This window comes from Clytia hemisphaerica, unplaced genomic scaffold (genome assembly GCF_902728285.1).
Source record: "Clytia hemisphaerica strain Z4C2 unplaced genomic scaffold, Clytia hemisphaerica genome assembly, whole genome shotgun sequence".
NCBI lineage: Eukaryota > Metazoa > Cnidaria > Hydrozoa > Leptothecata > Clytiidae > Clytia > Clytia hemisphaerica.
This window is the reverse complement of record NW_027103962.1, coordinates 598,257-616,725: the sequence shown is the minus strand read 5'-3', so window position 1 is coordinate 616,725 and position 18,469 is coordinate 598,257. Positions and strand designations below refer to the sequence as shown.

General features: G+C 35.8%; 2 protein-coding genes across 2 annotated transcripts in view; both read right to left on the bottom strand.

Annotated features, from left to right (window-relative positions):
* LOC136810231 (prostaglandin reductase-3-like) overlaps positions 1–18,086 on the bottom strand; it is a 31,324-nt gene extending 13,238 nt beyond the window's left edge. Inside the window, exon 1 of the mRNA XM_067066800.1 lies at positions 17,855–18,086. Coding sequence (XP_066922901.1) covers positions 17,855–17,973 — 119 coding nt within the window. The 5' untranslated portion in view covers positions 17,974–18,086. The remainder of the gene's footprint in view (positions 1–17,854) is intronic.
* On the bottom strand, positions 653–2,348 carry LOC136810322 (pickpocket protein 11-like). Its single transcript, XM_067066881.1, has one exon. The coding sequence runs from the start codon at positions 2,339–2,341 to the stop codon at positions 653–655; it is 1,689 nt and encodes a 562-aa protein (XP_066922982.1). The 5' UTR covers positions 2,342–2,348.
* Positions 18,087–18,469: the final 383 nt, after the last annotated feature.

Here is an 18,469-nt window from a genome sequence, read left to right as displayed (position 1 = left end):
TGCAAAGATCTGTACTCTTAGGTTCCAAATAAACGGGCCCACCGCTTGTTAATTTTTCGAAAATTTTCCACCTTTATTTGGCACCTAAGATCTGTAACTGCCTCCTAAAGCATACTCCAAATACTTTTACTTATAAGTTTCGAGCATGTAAAAGTAGATTTCATTTTGTTTTTATATAATAAGATATAGTCTTTGGTGATCAATATAAAAGACATCTAACTCCTTTATGATTTTTCACTACAATATAATAACTTCATAAAGATTAAATTTAGACCACTTCTGAGCAAATGCAGAGTACCATAATGGGCTTTTCCAGAAATAGTCCGTGCCCCCCCCCTGTTGAGGATATCGGATAGCGATTTTTGCTCAAAAGTGGATATCCAGGGGGTTAAATATCTACAAGTGAACGGATATCCAGGGGGTAAAGTGTCTTTTCAAGTAAAAAATACGATATCCAGGGGTAAGCATCTTTATCTTTATAAGAGAGGATATCCAGGGGGTTGAGCATATTTTAAGAGTAGATATCAAGGGGGTCTTTACTAATAAAGTAGGATATCCAGGGGGTTCGATACTTCAGTGAGGGTAAATTTTTCCTCCCCGTCGATATTAAACATTGTAACCTGCTGAGTTCTATTTACTCATGAAATTGGTTCTAGAAGGAGCTAGCAGCATTTTCTTTATCAGAAACAATCTTCTTTTTGAAAATACCAAAATAGTCCAAGATAACCAACCCAAAGAAAATGAAAAGTTCGAAAAGTGAAAGAATGGACGCTCCAGTCATTAAGCCGACACAACCACCAAAATTCGAGAACAAATCTTCCCACGTGTAAGCGGGGACTTCTTCGATAACTTCAATAGTAAGAGATTGAAAGGCAAGTGATATTTCCATATAGTTTTTGTAAGTAGCTGGATGGTGGCCAATATTGATAGATATTTCTTCTTCATAGCATGGGTGCAAAACACAAAGATTCTGGCATTCTAAAGTTACTTTATTGTCATCTTTAACGTTATCCATACAAAATCGTCCAAAAGTGTTGTTAACGAAAGTCTTGTTTTCAAACAGCTGTGGTTCTCGCAGATGCTTTTTGTACATCGTTGGAATAGCACCACATTTTTCAAACACCTTCTCTAAAAAACAACCTTTCTTACATTTGCCAATGGTGTAGTTACCTGTGAATTTGTTTTGTGTGTAGCTCCCTTTTCCTTGAATACAATCAGTGTAAGGCAACCCAAGAAAAGTCTTGATTCTCTTACGAAGATATGCACGATAATAACCTTCAAGAATCCAATGCAAACTTTCAGTTGCTTCAAAAAAAGTTTCTGTATGCGAATTAATAAACATAACTGACCAGTAATCTCCAGATGATCGATTGTCCATAATTCCAAAATTCAATATGTTCGACGCAACATTTTCTTTTAATCCGCTATAGGTGAAGCAATGTGTTGTATCATCTATTACAACACCTCCATTCAGAGATTCAACCAAGGTCATAAAATCACTTGTGTAATGAGCTATATTGACAAGTTTAGATCCGTTGAAACCACAATTTGGCACCGTCAAATTAGTGAGGAAACAATCTTTAAAAATATTTTCGCGGATAACTGGTCTTGGATGGGTTGGGGGTCTTCCATCAAAGTTTTTTCTCTCTTCAAAAAAAGAACTATGGCAGACTGTTACAGCGGGAAAAGCAACTTCATTTTCAGAAAGAATTCGAATATTTGTACGGCTTTCATTAGATAGAAAAGCATCAAAATGCTTCTTAGAGATGGTCACAGCAGCCAGAAATGAAGACAATACAAGGATTGACCAAATAATTCTACTGAAAGGTCTGCCAGCTGCAATACGGTTTAATCCATGTATTGTTAACCCTTCAGCGTAGCTTTTCTTTTCTTCGCTGATTTGATTGCTTTTATTGTTCTCCACATCTATACTCTCTAATGCATTTTCTTCGGATTTCTCCTTCTGAATTTCTTTGGTTTTTATGCACGTCCTCATCTTTTCAGGGTTTTCATCAACAATAGATAATTCTTTTTGGTAATTAGACAAAGCTCCATTGAACATTTCAGAAGGGTTTGTTTCTGCTGATGATTCTTGTTTCATACTTATCTTCATCTTCTTTAAAGAGCTTTCAAGAGCCAGTATTCTTTTTGTCAAACGTCTGTTTTTGTTGTCAATATCTTGAGTTAAAAGTTCGTTTTTCTTTTCAAAATCGTGTGTTTGTGTATCAAGTTTTTGTGTTAGAACACTCTCTACAAACTCAAGTCGTTCAGCTAGGAGTTTAACGTTTAGATCTTGATTATTATCCATTTTCGGAGAGTAAACTTGTTGATTTGAAGGCATCGATTGTAATGAGATCTCTCAAAATAAATTTTAAAAATAAATTTTCAATACAATATTAATTATTAATCATTAGTTCATATAATAATGATTTTATGATTAACAAAAACTAATAGTAAAATAGAAAATTTCATGCGGTTCCATAACAAAAAAATGTTTAAATTCTCTGTCGCTGTTGAAGTAAGGCACCGTTTTATGAAATAGAAGTTTAGCCAAGGCTTGGAAGTTTCAGCTAACAATAGATAGTGACATTTTCTATTGTAAGTGTATAGTGTTTGAAATATAATATTATTTTGAAAACTAAAAAATTGCTGAGAGAGAAAAAATAAAAATTGGACCATTGGTTGTTTTATGTAGAATATTGTCTGTAAACTACCAACCATGCATGTGACCCGACTTAAATTTTGCACACTGTCTTCAAATGGTCAATATCTATAGGTGATTGAACGTTTAAGTGAAAAAATTACTTCCTGAGTTCCGGCAGGTGTTCAATGTGATTTTACAGACTGGCCTGCAAAGTACCAAATACTTATAGGACCAATTTTTTCTGCAACTAGTTTTTATTATATTTGAAAATAAACTAGCCTTAAGAAACAAATTTCAGTCTAATCAACAAGTTAGTACGGTTTTTAGCCAAATTTACATTCTGGTCTGTAAAATACGAATCAGGAAGGTCCAAATCTGGTTAAAATTCTAAGGTCATCAAATTAGCAAATTGATGTTTCCACAAGTAAAACTAGATGTTGAATGGACCTACCGTAAGTGCATAAATTTTCGCGTGTACTAATTTTCGCGAGACGAGAATTTAAAGATTTCGGATTAAATTTTGCGAATCAAGGGTCTTTAAAAATTTCGCGTGGATTAAATCTCGCGAAAATGGCATTCTTTATTTAATTTCGCGACTATATAAATTGTAAGATTGTAACTAGAAAAGAGATCTGTGTTTTTTAATCGAACAAAGGCGAACAAAGGCAGACAAAGTCACTCAAAAGCTTTCAAAGAAAGTACTTTTAGGAGGTTACTTGAGTTTACAATTGAAATGAAGAGTTGAACTCGTAATATATAATAATTTGATTTCTTTCTTTGATTTCGCGAACTTTTATTTTCGCGATTGTAAAATTCCAAATAATTTCGCGTGGACTAATTTTTGCGAATCGAAGGCCTTCAAAATTTCGCGAAAATGGCCAAAATTCGCGAAAATCGCGAAAATTAATCCACGCGAAAATTTATCCACTTAAGGTACCTGAGGATGAAAGTTAAATAAGGAGAAAAATGAAAACAATCAGTCAAAAAATATAGCGTTTAGCGAAAATGCATAACGCATTAAATTCATCATTAATTGTTGATGGGGGAAAGGGAAGGGGAGTAGAGAAAAAGAAAAAGAAAGTTCCGGTTGCAAATATCAGTTTTATTGACAATTGAATCATGCTTGACGGTGAGCATTGTTATTAACAATATTTTTGTGAATAACAAAGAAATATAAGGAAAAAATGCAAAGAAAAGCTGCAAAAATGGCGACTTCCGGCATATTCCCGGCATTTTCAGCCGGAAAGAGATTTATCGCAAAAATCAGACTCGGCCATGTTTTGGGCATTTAGTAGGGGGAAATTTGTAAAATCGCTCGATTTTTTTAGTCAAAGCACTTGTTATACATTTTTGGAAAGCTAAGGGGTAAGGGAATCAAAATAACTCGGGTGCCAATTTTTTTTTCGGACACTTTGGTGTGATTTTCGGACAAATACGACGGTCTCAGGCAAAAATCATAGGGTGAAAAATGAATGAAAATTTTAGCTTGAGAAAACGGAGACCTGTTGTATATTTTTGGAAAGCTCTCAAAAAATTAAGATAAGTAATATATTGCGAGTATAGGTGATTTCAGTACCTAACTCGAGATATTGAGCTTCCAAAAGCGCAAAAACTGGACAAACCAGCTGTTTCTGGCTGAAAAACATGAAAAACAATGTTTTTAAGGATTAATATCTCGAGTTAGGTAAAGAAATCACCTATACTCGCAATATACCACTAATCTTAATTTTTTGAAAGCTTTCCAAAAATTTACAACAGGTCTCCGTTTTCTCAAGCTAAAATTTTTATGAATTTTTCACCCTATGATTTTTGCCTGAGACCGTCGTATTTGTCCGAAAACCACACCAAAGTGTCCGAAAAAATTGGCTACCGAGTTATTTTGATTCCCCTACCCCTTAGCTTTCCAAAAATCTATAACAAGTGCTTTGACTAAAAAAATCGAGCGACCTCAAAAAAACGAACAAATTTTCCCCTACTAATTGTTCATACGCATCTTTATGCAAAAAACTAATGATGAAAACTCAAGAAAATGCCAAATAACGGTTTTTAGGCATAATTTCCGGCATTTTTGGCCGGGAAAGAATGAACGAACGAACGAACGAACGAAGGTTAATTTAAAGGACCTCCGAGGTATGTCCAAAAAATAAGAAGATACTCGAAGGGTTGATAGAATCTTTGATTCAAAGTTAATATTTTAGATGTTTATCCCTTTTAAAGATCCAAAACAGATCTACTTTGCCCCAACCTTTTGTCTAACTATACACTATTGCTTTTTTCTTTATCCTCTTTGCATCAATGAATGGAATAACCCGGATAAGAACATTCAATAATACAGATATTGCCTTTTAACTGCTCCATCTCTAGCAAGAAAAAAATTGTACGACATTAAATTTCAAGCATATAATAATACTTTGGACCGCGCGATATATAACTAATGTGATATTACATGGTGTGAGTAACATCGATAATCATTGTAGATGAAAAAGATTAAAAGCATATAATAATATGTAGTTAATAATGGGAAAATGGAAACAGTCGATAAAGCCTAATTCTTGGGTGTTTATAACAAAAAACCTGGAAAGACCGATAGTGCGGAAAGGGGTCTGACCCCCCCCCCCCCATTCTTCTTGGCATCACCCTAGTAACCTTTAAAAATGCCTATTCCCCCAGGATTCTGGACAAATATATGTGAAATATCTTTAGAGAGAAAGCGAAATAATAAACTTCTTTCTTCTTTTTGACTCAGACTACTCTAACAGAAAAGTTCCTTTCATGAAGACCAAATTTTATAACAGTGCTTGAAAATAATCTACAATATATATGTAAGCGCCCCCCTTCTTAAACTATCCCCCTCTTCCTTACTATCCCCCCTTTTTCATGAACATCTCTGATCTATACAGGTACGAGCCGGGAAGTATCTTATCCACTTGGTGGACTAACTTTCTTGGGGTTTTTCTTGTTCCTTATGGTAATAAGAATATTTTAAGCTTCTGGGCCACCTGGATTTCTCACCTGGGTATCCATAATGGCGGATTTTTGGTCATGTGACCCCCCGTAGGCAAAACTGAAAATTCTTCCAACCCAAATATAGGCATATCATATATAAATCGATCGGAAATTTGATACTTATTAATTTTGAGATACAAAGTTGGGTCTGAAAACTTTCCTATCTCGAGATATAAATCACTTTCGTTTTCTCAGGTTTGGCTGCAGTTGTAGGCGGGCTTTAATGGAGTAAGACAATTCTTTTAGTCATATCTCAAGAAATATGCTTTTAAACATACGAAAACTTTATGTGCTCCTAGAAAAGGCATTAAAAATTGTTTGTGCAAATTTTCAATAAGTTTGCAGTAAAAATGTGTATTTTACAGACCAGAGTACAATTTCCTTACCGTCGAAAAAAGATCTTTTTCTCTCAAAATTGGCTTTTTTGTCTGAAACGAATTAGTGAAATGATGCTTAATAAGGTTTAGAGCCACTCGATTCTTCATATTATACTCAGGGAGGTACCTGGGGAATATATAAGGGCTAAATTTGTCTGGTCAGCACTTTATAAGCATGTTTTTTTGGCAAGATTTGATCCAAAAAACGGTGAAACTTCCAAGCTATTACTCAAAGATTTGACAAAGTCTCTCATAGTATCTCGACATTAAACAAAGTTGAACCTTATTCTTTAGTTTGACACATGCAAACAATCAAGAATACATGTAAATCGCTGTGTGTATTTTACAGACCAGAATTAAGTGCTTCTAGGTGGTTATATTGCCCTAAAATGTTTAGACTTACCATAGAAAAACCCAAGCTAGAGAATTTTACTGAGTAAAATCCGTCAAGATCCTCTAATTCCTATATCTTTATTATTCATGCATGTAACGAGAAATCTGTGTAGCCTGTCTTTGAGATTTCTAGAAGTGCTTAGAACTTCCAGAACTGCGTAGCTACATAAGCATAAAATTTTGATGAAATTAGTCTGGCTTTGGGACCTTTAAGCCTGGATAGCTTTGTATGCGCCAGACGTCAGATTTTGAATTATTTTCCTAAAAAGAACAAAGCCCCAAAGTTTTTATTTCTTACAAGCTTGCTAGACACTAGCACAGATTTGTCGCACAGTCGCTGAACGGCCTGTAGAGTTTCTGTCCATCCTACGACCATCACATGGTATGGGTTGGTCCTAGCAAAGTAGCATTTACTTTTCATTAAGTGAAACACAGCACCGAGTTGGAGTTAGTCCTGATCTCCTAGACGACGTTCAATACTTGGTACACTACTGCACCTTCACATGGGATAAATCATACTCTCGGGTACCTAATAGCCGGGGGTTGGAATAAGCGGGGGGGGGGGTGGAAAAAATCTCAAAACTTTATAAGCGGGGGGGGGGGGGGGGGGTTTGAATAAAAATGTCCTGGGTGGAAAATTTTTGAAAAGGAGGCTAATACAGCTGAATTAGGACAAAAAAGGGAACTTTCAAAAACATTTTCCCAAAAATTAATAAGCGGGAGGTTGGAATAAGAATGTCCTGGGTGGAAAATTTTCAAAACATTAATTACCGGGGCGGGACGGCTATTAAGTACCCGAGAGTAACTGGACGTCTATCTTCCATTGTGTCTTTGAAGCGAGCTTCGTTGCCGCCTGTATTCTAAAATTGGTATAAAAAATCCGTTGATATTCCGTCACAATGATATTTCTTAGAATTACTTAGGTAAAATGATTGATAGATAGCTTGATAGCTTGAAAATCTATATATTAATATGCTAAAAACGTGTGTGTTTACATCGTTTTAGAAAAAGTTTTCGAAAATCCAACAAAGCTCTACAAAGCCTCCTCTTCATGGCGTTGAACTTTTTTCTCCTGTCTTTTATAAAATCAAAATCTTATCATCAATCAGCAGCTATCTTTCTTCTGTTGGGGATTTTGTAAATAGTGATTTGCTGGATTGGGACACGCAGCGTTCGACGCTGCGCATACGGCTAGTTACTCTTAAGTCACAAAATAATTATTTTCAAATTTTTTTATATTATAGGTAATTTCTTTTATACGCTGAAATGGAGAATTTCAACTGCGTGTATACTTTTGAATCAATTTTGTCATTCCAATTAGTTTTTTTATTGACTTAAAAAAAAAGTATGCCAAAGTTGTGAGCCTGTGTCATAAGAATATCATAATTTGAATCCTATACTGTCAATCCTATATACTCGATATTATTTCATTGGAGTTTTGAAAAATGACAATGATTTTGCATCTGTTATCTTTGTTATGATATAGATAAAAGACTGGAGAAGAGACTTTGTGTAAGTTTTGACGTTGTTAGCAAGGTATTCCCAAGGTAGATCATCAAAACCTATTGTTTCATTTTATGTTTTAACGAGGCGGCAACGAAGCTAGCAGTGCCTTCTCCTTCGTAAGCACTGCTAGCTTCGTTAATTCTCCATTTCAGCGTATAAAAAAAATTGAAAATAATTATTTTGTTACTTAAGAGTAACTAGCCGTATGCGCAGCGTCGCACGCTGCGTGTCCCAATCCAGCAAATCACTATCTAAAAAAACCCCAACAGAAGAAAGATAGCTGCTGATTGATGATAAGATTTTGATTTTATAAAAGAAAGGAGAAAAAAGTTCAACGCCATGAAGAGGAGGCTTTGTAGAGCTTTGTTGGATTTTCGAAAACTTTTTCTAAAACGATGTAAACACACACGTTTTAGCATATTAATATATAGATTTTCAAGCTATCAAGCTATCTATCAATCATTTTACCTAAGTAATTCAAAGAAATATCATTGTGACGGAATATCAACGGATTTTTTATACCAATTTTAGAATACAGGCGGCAACGAAGCTCGCTTCAAAGACACAATGGAAGATAGACGTCCAGTTACTCTCGGGTACTTTTAAAAGCCGTCCCCCCGCTAATTAATGTTTCGAAAATTTTCCACCCAGGACATTCTTATTCCAACCTTCCGCTTATTAATTTTTGGGAAAATTTTTTTAAAAGTTCCCTTTTTTGTTCTAATTCAGCTGTATTAGCCTCCTTTTCAAAAATTTTCCACCCAGGACATTTTTATTCCAACCCCCCACCCCCGCTTATAAAGTTTTGAGATTTTTTCCAACTAGCAAGCTTGCAAGAAGTAAAAACTTTGGGGCTTTGTTCTTTTTTAGGAAAATAATTCAAAGTCTGACGTCTGGCGCATACAAAGCTATCCAGGCTTAAAGGTCTCAAAGCCAGACTAATTTCATCAAAATTTTATGCTTATGTAGCTACGCAGTTCTGGAAGTTCTAAGCAATTCTCGAAGTCTCAAAGACAGGCTACACAGATTTCTCGTTACATGCATGAATAATAAAGATATAGGAATTAAAGGATCTTGACGGATTTTACTCAGTAAAATTATCTAGCTCGGGTTTTTCTGTGGTAAGTCTAAACATTTTAGGGCAATGTAACCACCTAGAAGCACTTAATTCTGGTCTGTAAAATACACACAGCGATTTACATGTATTCTTGATTCTTTGCATGTGTCAAACTAAAGAATAAGGTTCAACTTTGTTTAATGTCGAGATACAATGAGAGACTTTGTCAAATCTTGGAGTAATAGCTTGGAAGTTTCACCGTTTTTTGGATCAAATCTTGCCAAAAAAACATGCTTATAAAGTGCTGACCAGACAAATTTAGCCCTTATATATTCCCAAGGTACCTCCCTGAGTATAATATGAAGAATCGAGTGGCTCTAAACCTTATTAAGCATCATTTCACTAATTCGTTTCAGACAAAAAAGCCAATTTTGAGAGAAAAGACGAGAAAAGATCTTTTTTCGACGTAAGGAAATTGTACTTGGTCTGTAAAATACACATTTTTACTGCAAACTTATTGGCAAATTTGCACAAACAATTTTAATGCCTTTCTAGGAGCAATAACAGTTTTCGTATGTTTAAAAGCATATTTCTTGAGATATGACTAAAAGAATTGTCTTACTCCATTAAAGCCCGCCTACAACTGCAGCCAAACCTGAGAAAACGAAAGTGATTTATATCTCGAGATAGGAAAGTTTTCAGACCCAACTTTGTATCTCAAAATTAATCAGTATCAAATTTCCGATCGATTGATATATGACATGCCTATATTTGGGTTGGAAGAATTTTCAGTTTTGCCTACGGGGTCAAGACCAAAAATCCGCCATTATGGATACCCAGGTGAGAAATCCAGGTGGCCCAGAAGCTTAAAATATTCTTATTACCATAAGGAACAAGAAAAACCCCAAGAAAGTTAGTCCACCAAATGGATAAGATACTTCCCGGCTCGTACCTGTATAATCCCCCTTCTTCATTTTTTTCGTAAGGTTTCATCCCCCCTTAAGAAAGGGGGGACAAACTATGAGACCATGACTGATGTTAGGGTGAAATATGTCTAGGGCAAATTAGGAAATATGTGAATCATTCAACTGGTAAAATTTTGCGAAATTACCCTTCAAGATTTTACACTATCTTTTTTTTAGATAAAGCAATCAATATCAAATAAAAAATATCTTCGACAAGGAAAAGTTAAGCTTTTTACACAGACAATTACAATAAGACGACTCAGAGTCGAAAATTTTGCACAGTGTTTGATTATTCATAGAAGAAATAATTATTTCAAACAACCGGGACTGGGGGAATACTAGGGTTGGAGAATGTCAGGTCGGACCTGAGAAAAGCTGGCTCTAACAGAGGATAAAGTTACCCTTACAGAGACAAGGCGAAAAAGTGACTCTAAGAACAATTTTCAAAAGAAAATTTAACCTTCTAGAGATTTTCTTGACTTTTCAAGTTTCGTACCTTAAATAACTCAGACTTGGGAAGGTCAAAAACCAAACCTTAGCATCGGCACATACCTGGCACCTATTAATGCCTAAGTACCCCCTCCCCCTTTACCATTAAAAGAATGCAATAAATAGAACGGGGCTAGAGCTAGAGCTTTATTGCCACTTAAATGTGAACTGTCCCAGTGTGGCCAAGTTACATAAATAAATGTCTTTGACAAAGATATATACAGAAATTCATAAAAATTCAAAAATGTTTACACCTTATAGGGGGCCGTCCACATAGTAAGTACACACCAAAATGTCGAAAATCGGGTACCCCCTCCCCCCTGTACGCACAAGTGCGCAAATGGCTATACCCACTATACTTATGTACTTTTTCATTTACCCCCCCCCCCGGGGGGGGGGGTGGTGGGTGGGGTACTTAGGCAAAAATAGGTGCTGGGTATGTGCGGACGGTAAGGGTCGGGTTTTTCACCTTTCAAAGTCTCTCTAAGGGTTACAAAAATCAGGAAATTTCAAAGTAGTCTCTCTAAGGGTGGGAAAAATCACGATTTCTAGAAAAAAATTGTGATTTTGAGAGAAAAAATTACAAAAAAGTCTCACTAAGGGTAGGAAATTTTCGAAAATCAGAGAAAATTTTTCGAAAAAGTCTCTCTAAGGGTCACTTTTTCACTAAAATTTGGTCTTTCTAAGGGTCAGTTTTCGGAGGTCCCGTCCGCACATACCCCTCATTCACCAACCCTAGTGCCCCCCCCCCTCGGTTGAGGAAAAAATTTTGAATTCAACTCGTTTGGTTTGGAGCTTTATTTCATACATGAAACTCAACGTTTATTAAGAAACTTTTTCTTTTCTTTTATGCGTATAAAAACAAGCAAAAAAGGGCTCTGAAAATTCTTTCTCTGCGTACGCACATTTTCCTTTGACCCCTCCCCTCCTCCTGTATGCAAGCATACCCTTAGTGCGTACGTACTATGTAGACGGCCCCTAGATAAATCGAATTTAAACCAAATTAAACCAAAACATATCAAAAAGCTGAAACTATATATTTTGCTATTTTGGTCATTTTTTCTATTTTCGATATTTTAGCCCAGAAGGCTGTACCAGTAACTTTTTATCTTAGAAAGGTACGTAAAATGTGTGCAGAGATTCGAAATCCTCAATGTTGAAATGTACTATAGTTTCACGTCATTACAAGCAAAAAGTAGCAATCCTCACTTTACTCATCTCTTTTCCTTTTTCTTCATAGCTTCTCAATATTTCAAAAACCTTTAGTCATATTAGATTGTTCACCTCTAATATATCTTTCCAACCATGTATAACTTTGAGAATTTGTTTGAAAGGTAAAGAATCTACATACTTTTGGGACAACAGACTTTAATGACAGATACGATATATACTATCTCAATAAAACAAAATCAAACCAAATCAAACACAATCAACTTTGGCAGGCATTTAAATTTAATGATGCCTTGAAAAATAAATATAAAGAGTTTGATTTGACCATTGAGGGCTATTTTTGGCAAAATATTGCTATTACATGTTTTTTTTTTATAAGCATAAAGCTTATAAACATATGAAGGCTCAGATTTGCAGATTTCCTAAGCAACTAAGCATATACGCTAGCCTGAAATATTTTTCAAGTAGTCTACTCAAAAAGGTTTGCAAGTGGTCAAGTAAGAAAAGACATTCCACGGCTAGCAACATTCCATTGCTCAAAAATTTAAATGCTTTTTGAATGCAATATTAACAAAATTTTAAAGATTTTATTAAAAAATTTGGTTGGGTGAATCAAAAGCATAATAATTCTTAAGCATATAATAAGCATATTCTATGTCTGGATGCTTTGAAAGCTTAGCATACTCGAGCCTGACCAAGGGGCATACACTTGCTTATAAAAAAAAAACATGTAGATAAGAAAAATAGCTGTTTGAAAGCTCGAAAAAGCACAAATTTGGAAAATTACATGAAATAATTTTGAATTTGGTGGAAATTAAGGTAAAATTTTTAGAATTTTTTACCTTTAAAAGCTAAAACTTTGTTACTGCTGTTATTTGCCTTACATCCATATCATTGAGACATGGAGTTACACATTTTTTGAGAATTCATTGATTGACAGGTTGAGCAGGTTGATCAAATTTGATTGACTTCCATTTCTTTTTTTGATCGATGACCAATCAATGTTCCAATCTTCAATAGGTGGACGAAGCCTATTATTAGAAAATCTTGAGTATTGATCATTGGTTGGATTTGAATGATCGATTGAACTAACAACCGTTAAATAATCAATCTGGATTGATCATCTTAGAGCCAATCGTTGAGTAATCGATCAACTGTAATCAAGCCTTCCTTAATGTTGATTAATCTCATATTTAGCATTGTATTATCGATTAACTATCAATTACCAGAATGAATTAATATCTGGTCAATTGATTTGTTATCGATATGTCATCGATTGAAAAATGAATCAACTGTTTTGAGTGGGAGTCTGGTACTATATAAAACAAATTAGTTCAACCTTTGAGTTATATTAATTATCTGATCAATCAAAACTCAAATCCAGTGTACAGTGTTCAATCAAAGTTGATCCAAATTTTCCATAAGATTTTGATAGACTTCTTCAACAACAATCTTGTTATTGTTTCCCTCACATCCATTTGGGTTGACCTGGGTGAAGGCTTGTTCACTTGCCAAGTTAACTGTTGCAAGTGGGAATCAAAACCTTTGAAGCCTGTGTAGTATTCAAGGTCAATGACCACTATCCCACGAAGCGCCCATCCAACATGCCAGACTCTCCCATTCGATACAATCGATATCTTTTTCCAATCGATTACTAATCGATAAATAATTGATGGATCGGATATTGTTTGTTTTCAATAATTGATAGACAGTCGATAATCAAGATTTTACCAGAAGCTTGGATTGGCTATCAATTGATCGATTTTCCATCGATTTATTCTAAAGATGTTCGCTTGTTCACAATTAATCGACAGCTAATCGATGAAAAACCAATCTATTATCAGTTAGAATAACTCGATTACCTATCAATTATTATTGAAATCAATCGATATCCAATCAATCGGTTGGTTAGCGATTAGTCATCGATCTGAAATAGTTATCAATTATATCGAGTGGGAGAATCTAGAAAATGACACATCTCACCTATATACCTAGCTAACAAAAGGTATATATCGTGACATCGGGTAACTTGCATCAGTGGAGACAAACATGCATAGGCCTCAAATGAATGACCTATCTGGTCATTAAAATACAAAGTTAAATCAAAACAAAAATGGTAGAGTAGAGCTGAGAGAGGAGCTGCATAGTTAATTTGTTTTGAAATTTTGCTGCTTTGATTGGTCAGTCATTTGACGATGATGGCTATGCAAGTTTCCCTCCACTGATGCAAGTTACCCGACTTCACAGTATAGAACTTCTCTCACTTATAGATTGGCATCCCCTGCCATGAATTTCTCTGTGAAATACTTAGTAAATGATAATCTGTCTTACAACACAACTTAATCAAATATCAACAAATAATTCGACCTGTAAAAATGAAGATCATGTCCTGTCCATGGTTTCTGCCTACTTTTTCAGTCCCCCCTTAAAATGCAATTTTGTCCCTTAAAGAAAACTCCCCCTTAAATCAAACAAATATTACCAAATAAAAAATAAAGGAGTCCCCCCTCAGATTTTTGTCTTTAGAGTTTGACAATAACAAAGTACAACGATTGGTTCGATATCATATCAATGCCATCAACATTATGATGGGTACATAATGATATCTAACTAAATAATCTTCGATAAATAAAAATAAATTGGAAACAAACTGGATCCTATAATCAAATGATACAAATAAAACTTTTTCTGAATAAAACCAATCAAAAGATGCAGTATCTGGTATAATAGTTGTGTTTTGCTCATATCTTAGGCCTTCCAAATTATCTTTATTATTAGATTGGAACGGGGAATGTCTTCTGATTGTAGTCCTAGTTTAAGTTAGGTCAAGCAAGAGGTCTTAACAAGTAGAAAATTTAGACAGTGAAAACACAATTAAGATTTCATCCTTATGACAATGATTTTGGATGTGACAGAACTTGTAAAAATAAGTCTCTGATGCAAATTTCAAAGATCATTGATGTCAAAGAACATTGATGTCGACCAACTATTTAAAGAAAATCTTTGTACCCTTGAGCAAATAATTTTTGACATAGAGAGAGAGGGAAGAGAGGATGCAGATTCATGGGCCCCGGCGAGCCATTTTGAGTGGGGGGGACAAGACTTTGGAAAAAATGTCACCCAATACAATACAATCGAAGGTATTTAATGGGCTATTCAAAAAAATTGTATATGATACCCCTGGGTATTGACAAACTTTTTGCACTAACCCCCCTGGAAATTTTGGATAACAAACTATCCCCCGGAAATTACCCTAAGTTGGTCTAATATCGACATCCCTCTTCTAATTTCGACAGCCTTCTTTAAAGATAGGAATAATAGAAAGGTCGTAATCACTGATGGACTCCTCAACTGATTGCTCAGCAAAGAAAATTAGTTTCAATCCGCGATTCTGAAAAAAAAAATGCGCCGCAAAACTTCTAAAGGGATTCATGAAAAAATAACCCGGCGCTTTTTAATGAAATTAACATTTTCAAAAACTTTGAGAAATTGCCTAAAATTTGTGCCATAAATGAAAAAATTTGAGCCAAGCCAACCTTGAAAACTAATTTGAAGATCAACTTCCCAAGAAAAAGATCTACGGGAGAGGCGGAACCCACCTAGATCCGCGCACTGCCGGATAGGCTATCTCCCGGAAATTTTGCCGGACCTCAAACAATGACACATTTACATGTGCGTAATTGTTTTACTTTAGCGTATAAACAAGGCCTTAAAAATCGAAGCGCTGTCTCGGGAATTGAATGACAAATTTTAGTTGGTTGATTTTGACTGCTGCACGTTTTATTTTGTTTCCAATTCTTAATTATTATTGTCTTGATTCAGGTAACTCTCATCCTTGTTGTTGAAATGTATCCTGTAGATGACTGATGTTGTTTTTTCTGAAAGCTAGATTTCCTAGTGTGACTAACTGCTAGGAAAATCTGAAAATGACCAAAAGCCCCTTGGAAAACCAAGGCTCAGTCCCCCCTGGAAAAGTTTGTCAATACCCCTGTATGGTTTAAAAATAGAATAGCCCAATATGATCGAAGGTAATAATAGAAAAGTAATCGAAATGATTGAACAAATCGAAAATGGTCGAAGAAAATGCCATAATCTGGAGTCGAGTGAGTATTTGATCACCGATAAAATCGATAGGTGGTCACTGACCACCCTCAATTATTATCGATCATTATTGATTAGGCGGCCATCGAAAAATTGTTCTATTCGCGTCACCCGCCCGCATCATATTTTTCGCTGATTTTCCCGTGCGGAGAAGTGGAAAAAAATCCAGGAAAAGCAATTTGTCCTTTTAAGTAATTTAGCTTTTTTCTTAGGGGCCGTCGACAAACGACTTTCCTTTTTTTAACGGCCTGAGGCTGTTAAGGTTCAGACCCCCTACCCCCTACGTCTTAGCGGACAAAAAAGTTCTTCAAAAGTAAATACTTTCACTGGTCCATTGGCCGTCATGTTCTTTCGATTCGTAATCCTCAAAGTTCTTTTCGCACGGAATAAACATGTGGTTTTGAGCCGTGACCTTTCAGGGCGGGCTGGGTGGAGCAAGGAGTCAACTGAGGCTGAGGGAAAAATTGCCGACTTTCGTCACGTGACCAGTCATTTTTCTCGTTGAAGCATTAATTGGTGATCAGGAATAAGGTAACCTGAGATCAGATTGTGAATGTTTTCTGCACACCACGCTGAAGCTCTAAAGGGATGTGTGAAAACAAACAATCTGACGAATATGCAATCTCAAAATCGTAAGGACCGCGTTCGTCTAAAAGGACTGGGAATGACAACAAAGTGAACAACAACTATAATAATAATTATTTTAACTAAACACAAAAGAAGATATATACAATTAAATTTTCCTGGGTGGTTACCCGTACTGTTTTTTTCTATTTATAATTATACTTTTATATATATTGCACTATATAAAAAAAACAAACCCAAAAATACCAGAACAACAAGAAACTGGAAAGACTCGAAAGATAAAAATCTATAAAATGTTTTCTGGGGTGAATATTTTTCCCCTTGATCCACGTAAACACCTTACGGTTGAACGTAAAAGTGAAAAGCAAATCAATGTTCTCAATTTATTTGTCACGATTGACTGGGGAACCTTTCGCTTGTCGGCCAACAACTCGGATAGTCGTTGATAGAAACGAATGCATTCCACGCCCATTGCACCGTTAGCCGCGAAAACGATTGGTGTGAATGTTCCATTTTCGGATTGTCGAACGCGTTCTCCGTACATACGCTTCTTCTCGTTTTCGTTCGTCTCGTTCGTGACAACAAAGTTGCGCGATTGTGTTTATGATTAGGGCGCCGTATCAGTTTTTATTTTCTGGCGCACAACAAGATTCTTGTTGTAGAATTTTCCACGGGAGGACTATTTTCCTCAGATGTATAATTTTCAAGCGCCTTTAGAGGTTTACCGTGCGCGTAAGAAAATTATTAACATCTGTTATCAGGTTAGAATAAGGTGAATGGCGTGTGGTTGCTTTGGTCTTAGCCTTTCTTCACATGTTTCTACTTTTTGGACTGATGAAATAGACCTTTTTTCAAAGAGGCCACCTTGTTGAATAATTATGTAGTCCAGCAGAAAAACAATGATACACCCATGCATAATTTTTACAATATGCATGAAACAGTAATGCATTGCTGTATCATTGTTTGTATGACTGGACTACATAATTATTCAACAGGGTTGCCTCTTTGAAAAAAGGTCTATTTGTAAGTAAGTGAGACTTTCCCTTTTTTTAAAACTTTTTTAACGGCATCGCAGTAACCCCCTCCCACCCCTTACAGCCAGAAGCCGTTAAAAAAAAGGAAAACCGTTTGTCGACGGCCCCTTAATTGCTCTGACGTCCATCAAAAAATTGTTTTGTTCGCGTCATTACCACCCGCCCCCGAATTAATGACGTAATTAAAAAAAACCCGGGAATAGACCTTTTTTCAAAGAGGCCACCCTGTTGAATAATTATGTAGTCCAGCAGAAAAACAATGATACACCCATGCATAATTATTACAATATGCATGAAACAGTAATTATGCATTGCTGTATCATTGTTTGTATGGCTGGACTACATAATTATTCAACAGGGTTGCCTCTTTGAAAAAAGGTCTATTTTTCCCGCCACCCGTCCGCCCGCATGCATTTTTAACACCCGTTGCGACGCGAACAGAGCATTTTTTCGATAGCCGCCTCACTTCGATCACAATCAAACGTTCGATTAGTACCATCTGGCACTGATTAAAAAAAATACTGTACCTTGCTTTTACAAGAACTTCATGTGGTTTCAGTGATCCAACATTGCTTCTTACAATCTCACATGCTATACGAAAATCCGTTGTTAAGGTCGAAGCTACTAACTTTCGAAAAGAAGTCATCTTTAAAAGGTCTTTTGTACAGTATTGATTGTGATGTTGTCTGGTTTATACGAGTTGCTGCAGAGATTTGCTGTCTGGTCTGCTCGTGTGCCTTGCAAATCACTTTCGATTTCATGTAAACAAAGTACCACGGCCGTGTTTACTAAAATAACTTTAGCACCTCATCACTAATTTTATGCGAGGACGAAAGGCCACATGAGAGTGGCGGTTTCGAATTACCACCGCCCCATGGCGTTTAGAACGGCATGCACCCGCCCGATAGAATATTTTTTAAATCTTTTTTTAGCCTTTATCAAATTAAAGAGGCTGGGTGGAATCAGTTTGTAGCAGGGGGAATGCTTACTTTATAAGGCAAGGTACTGCATAGCTAATTCAAGACTTTGCTACTAAAGTTTTTAGTTATAGTCATGTTTTTCCTTATGATTAAGGTGTACAACTTGGCTCTGATAATTACAAAATGGCAGAGTCGCTAGTTTGAATTTTCCCATACCTTATC

What these genes read in the sequence shown, in the direction of transcription:
- LOC136810322 (XM_067066881.1), bottom strand. Translation starts at nt 2,341, where the DNA reads ATGCCTTCAAATCAACAAGTTTACTCTCCGAAAATGGATAATAATCAA.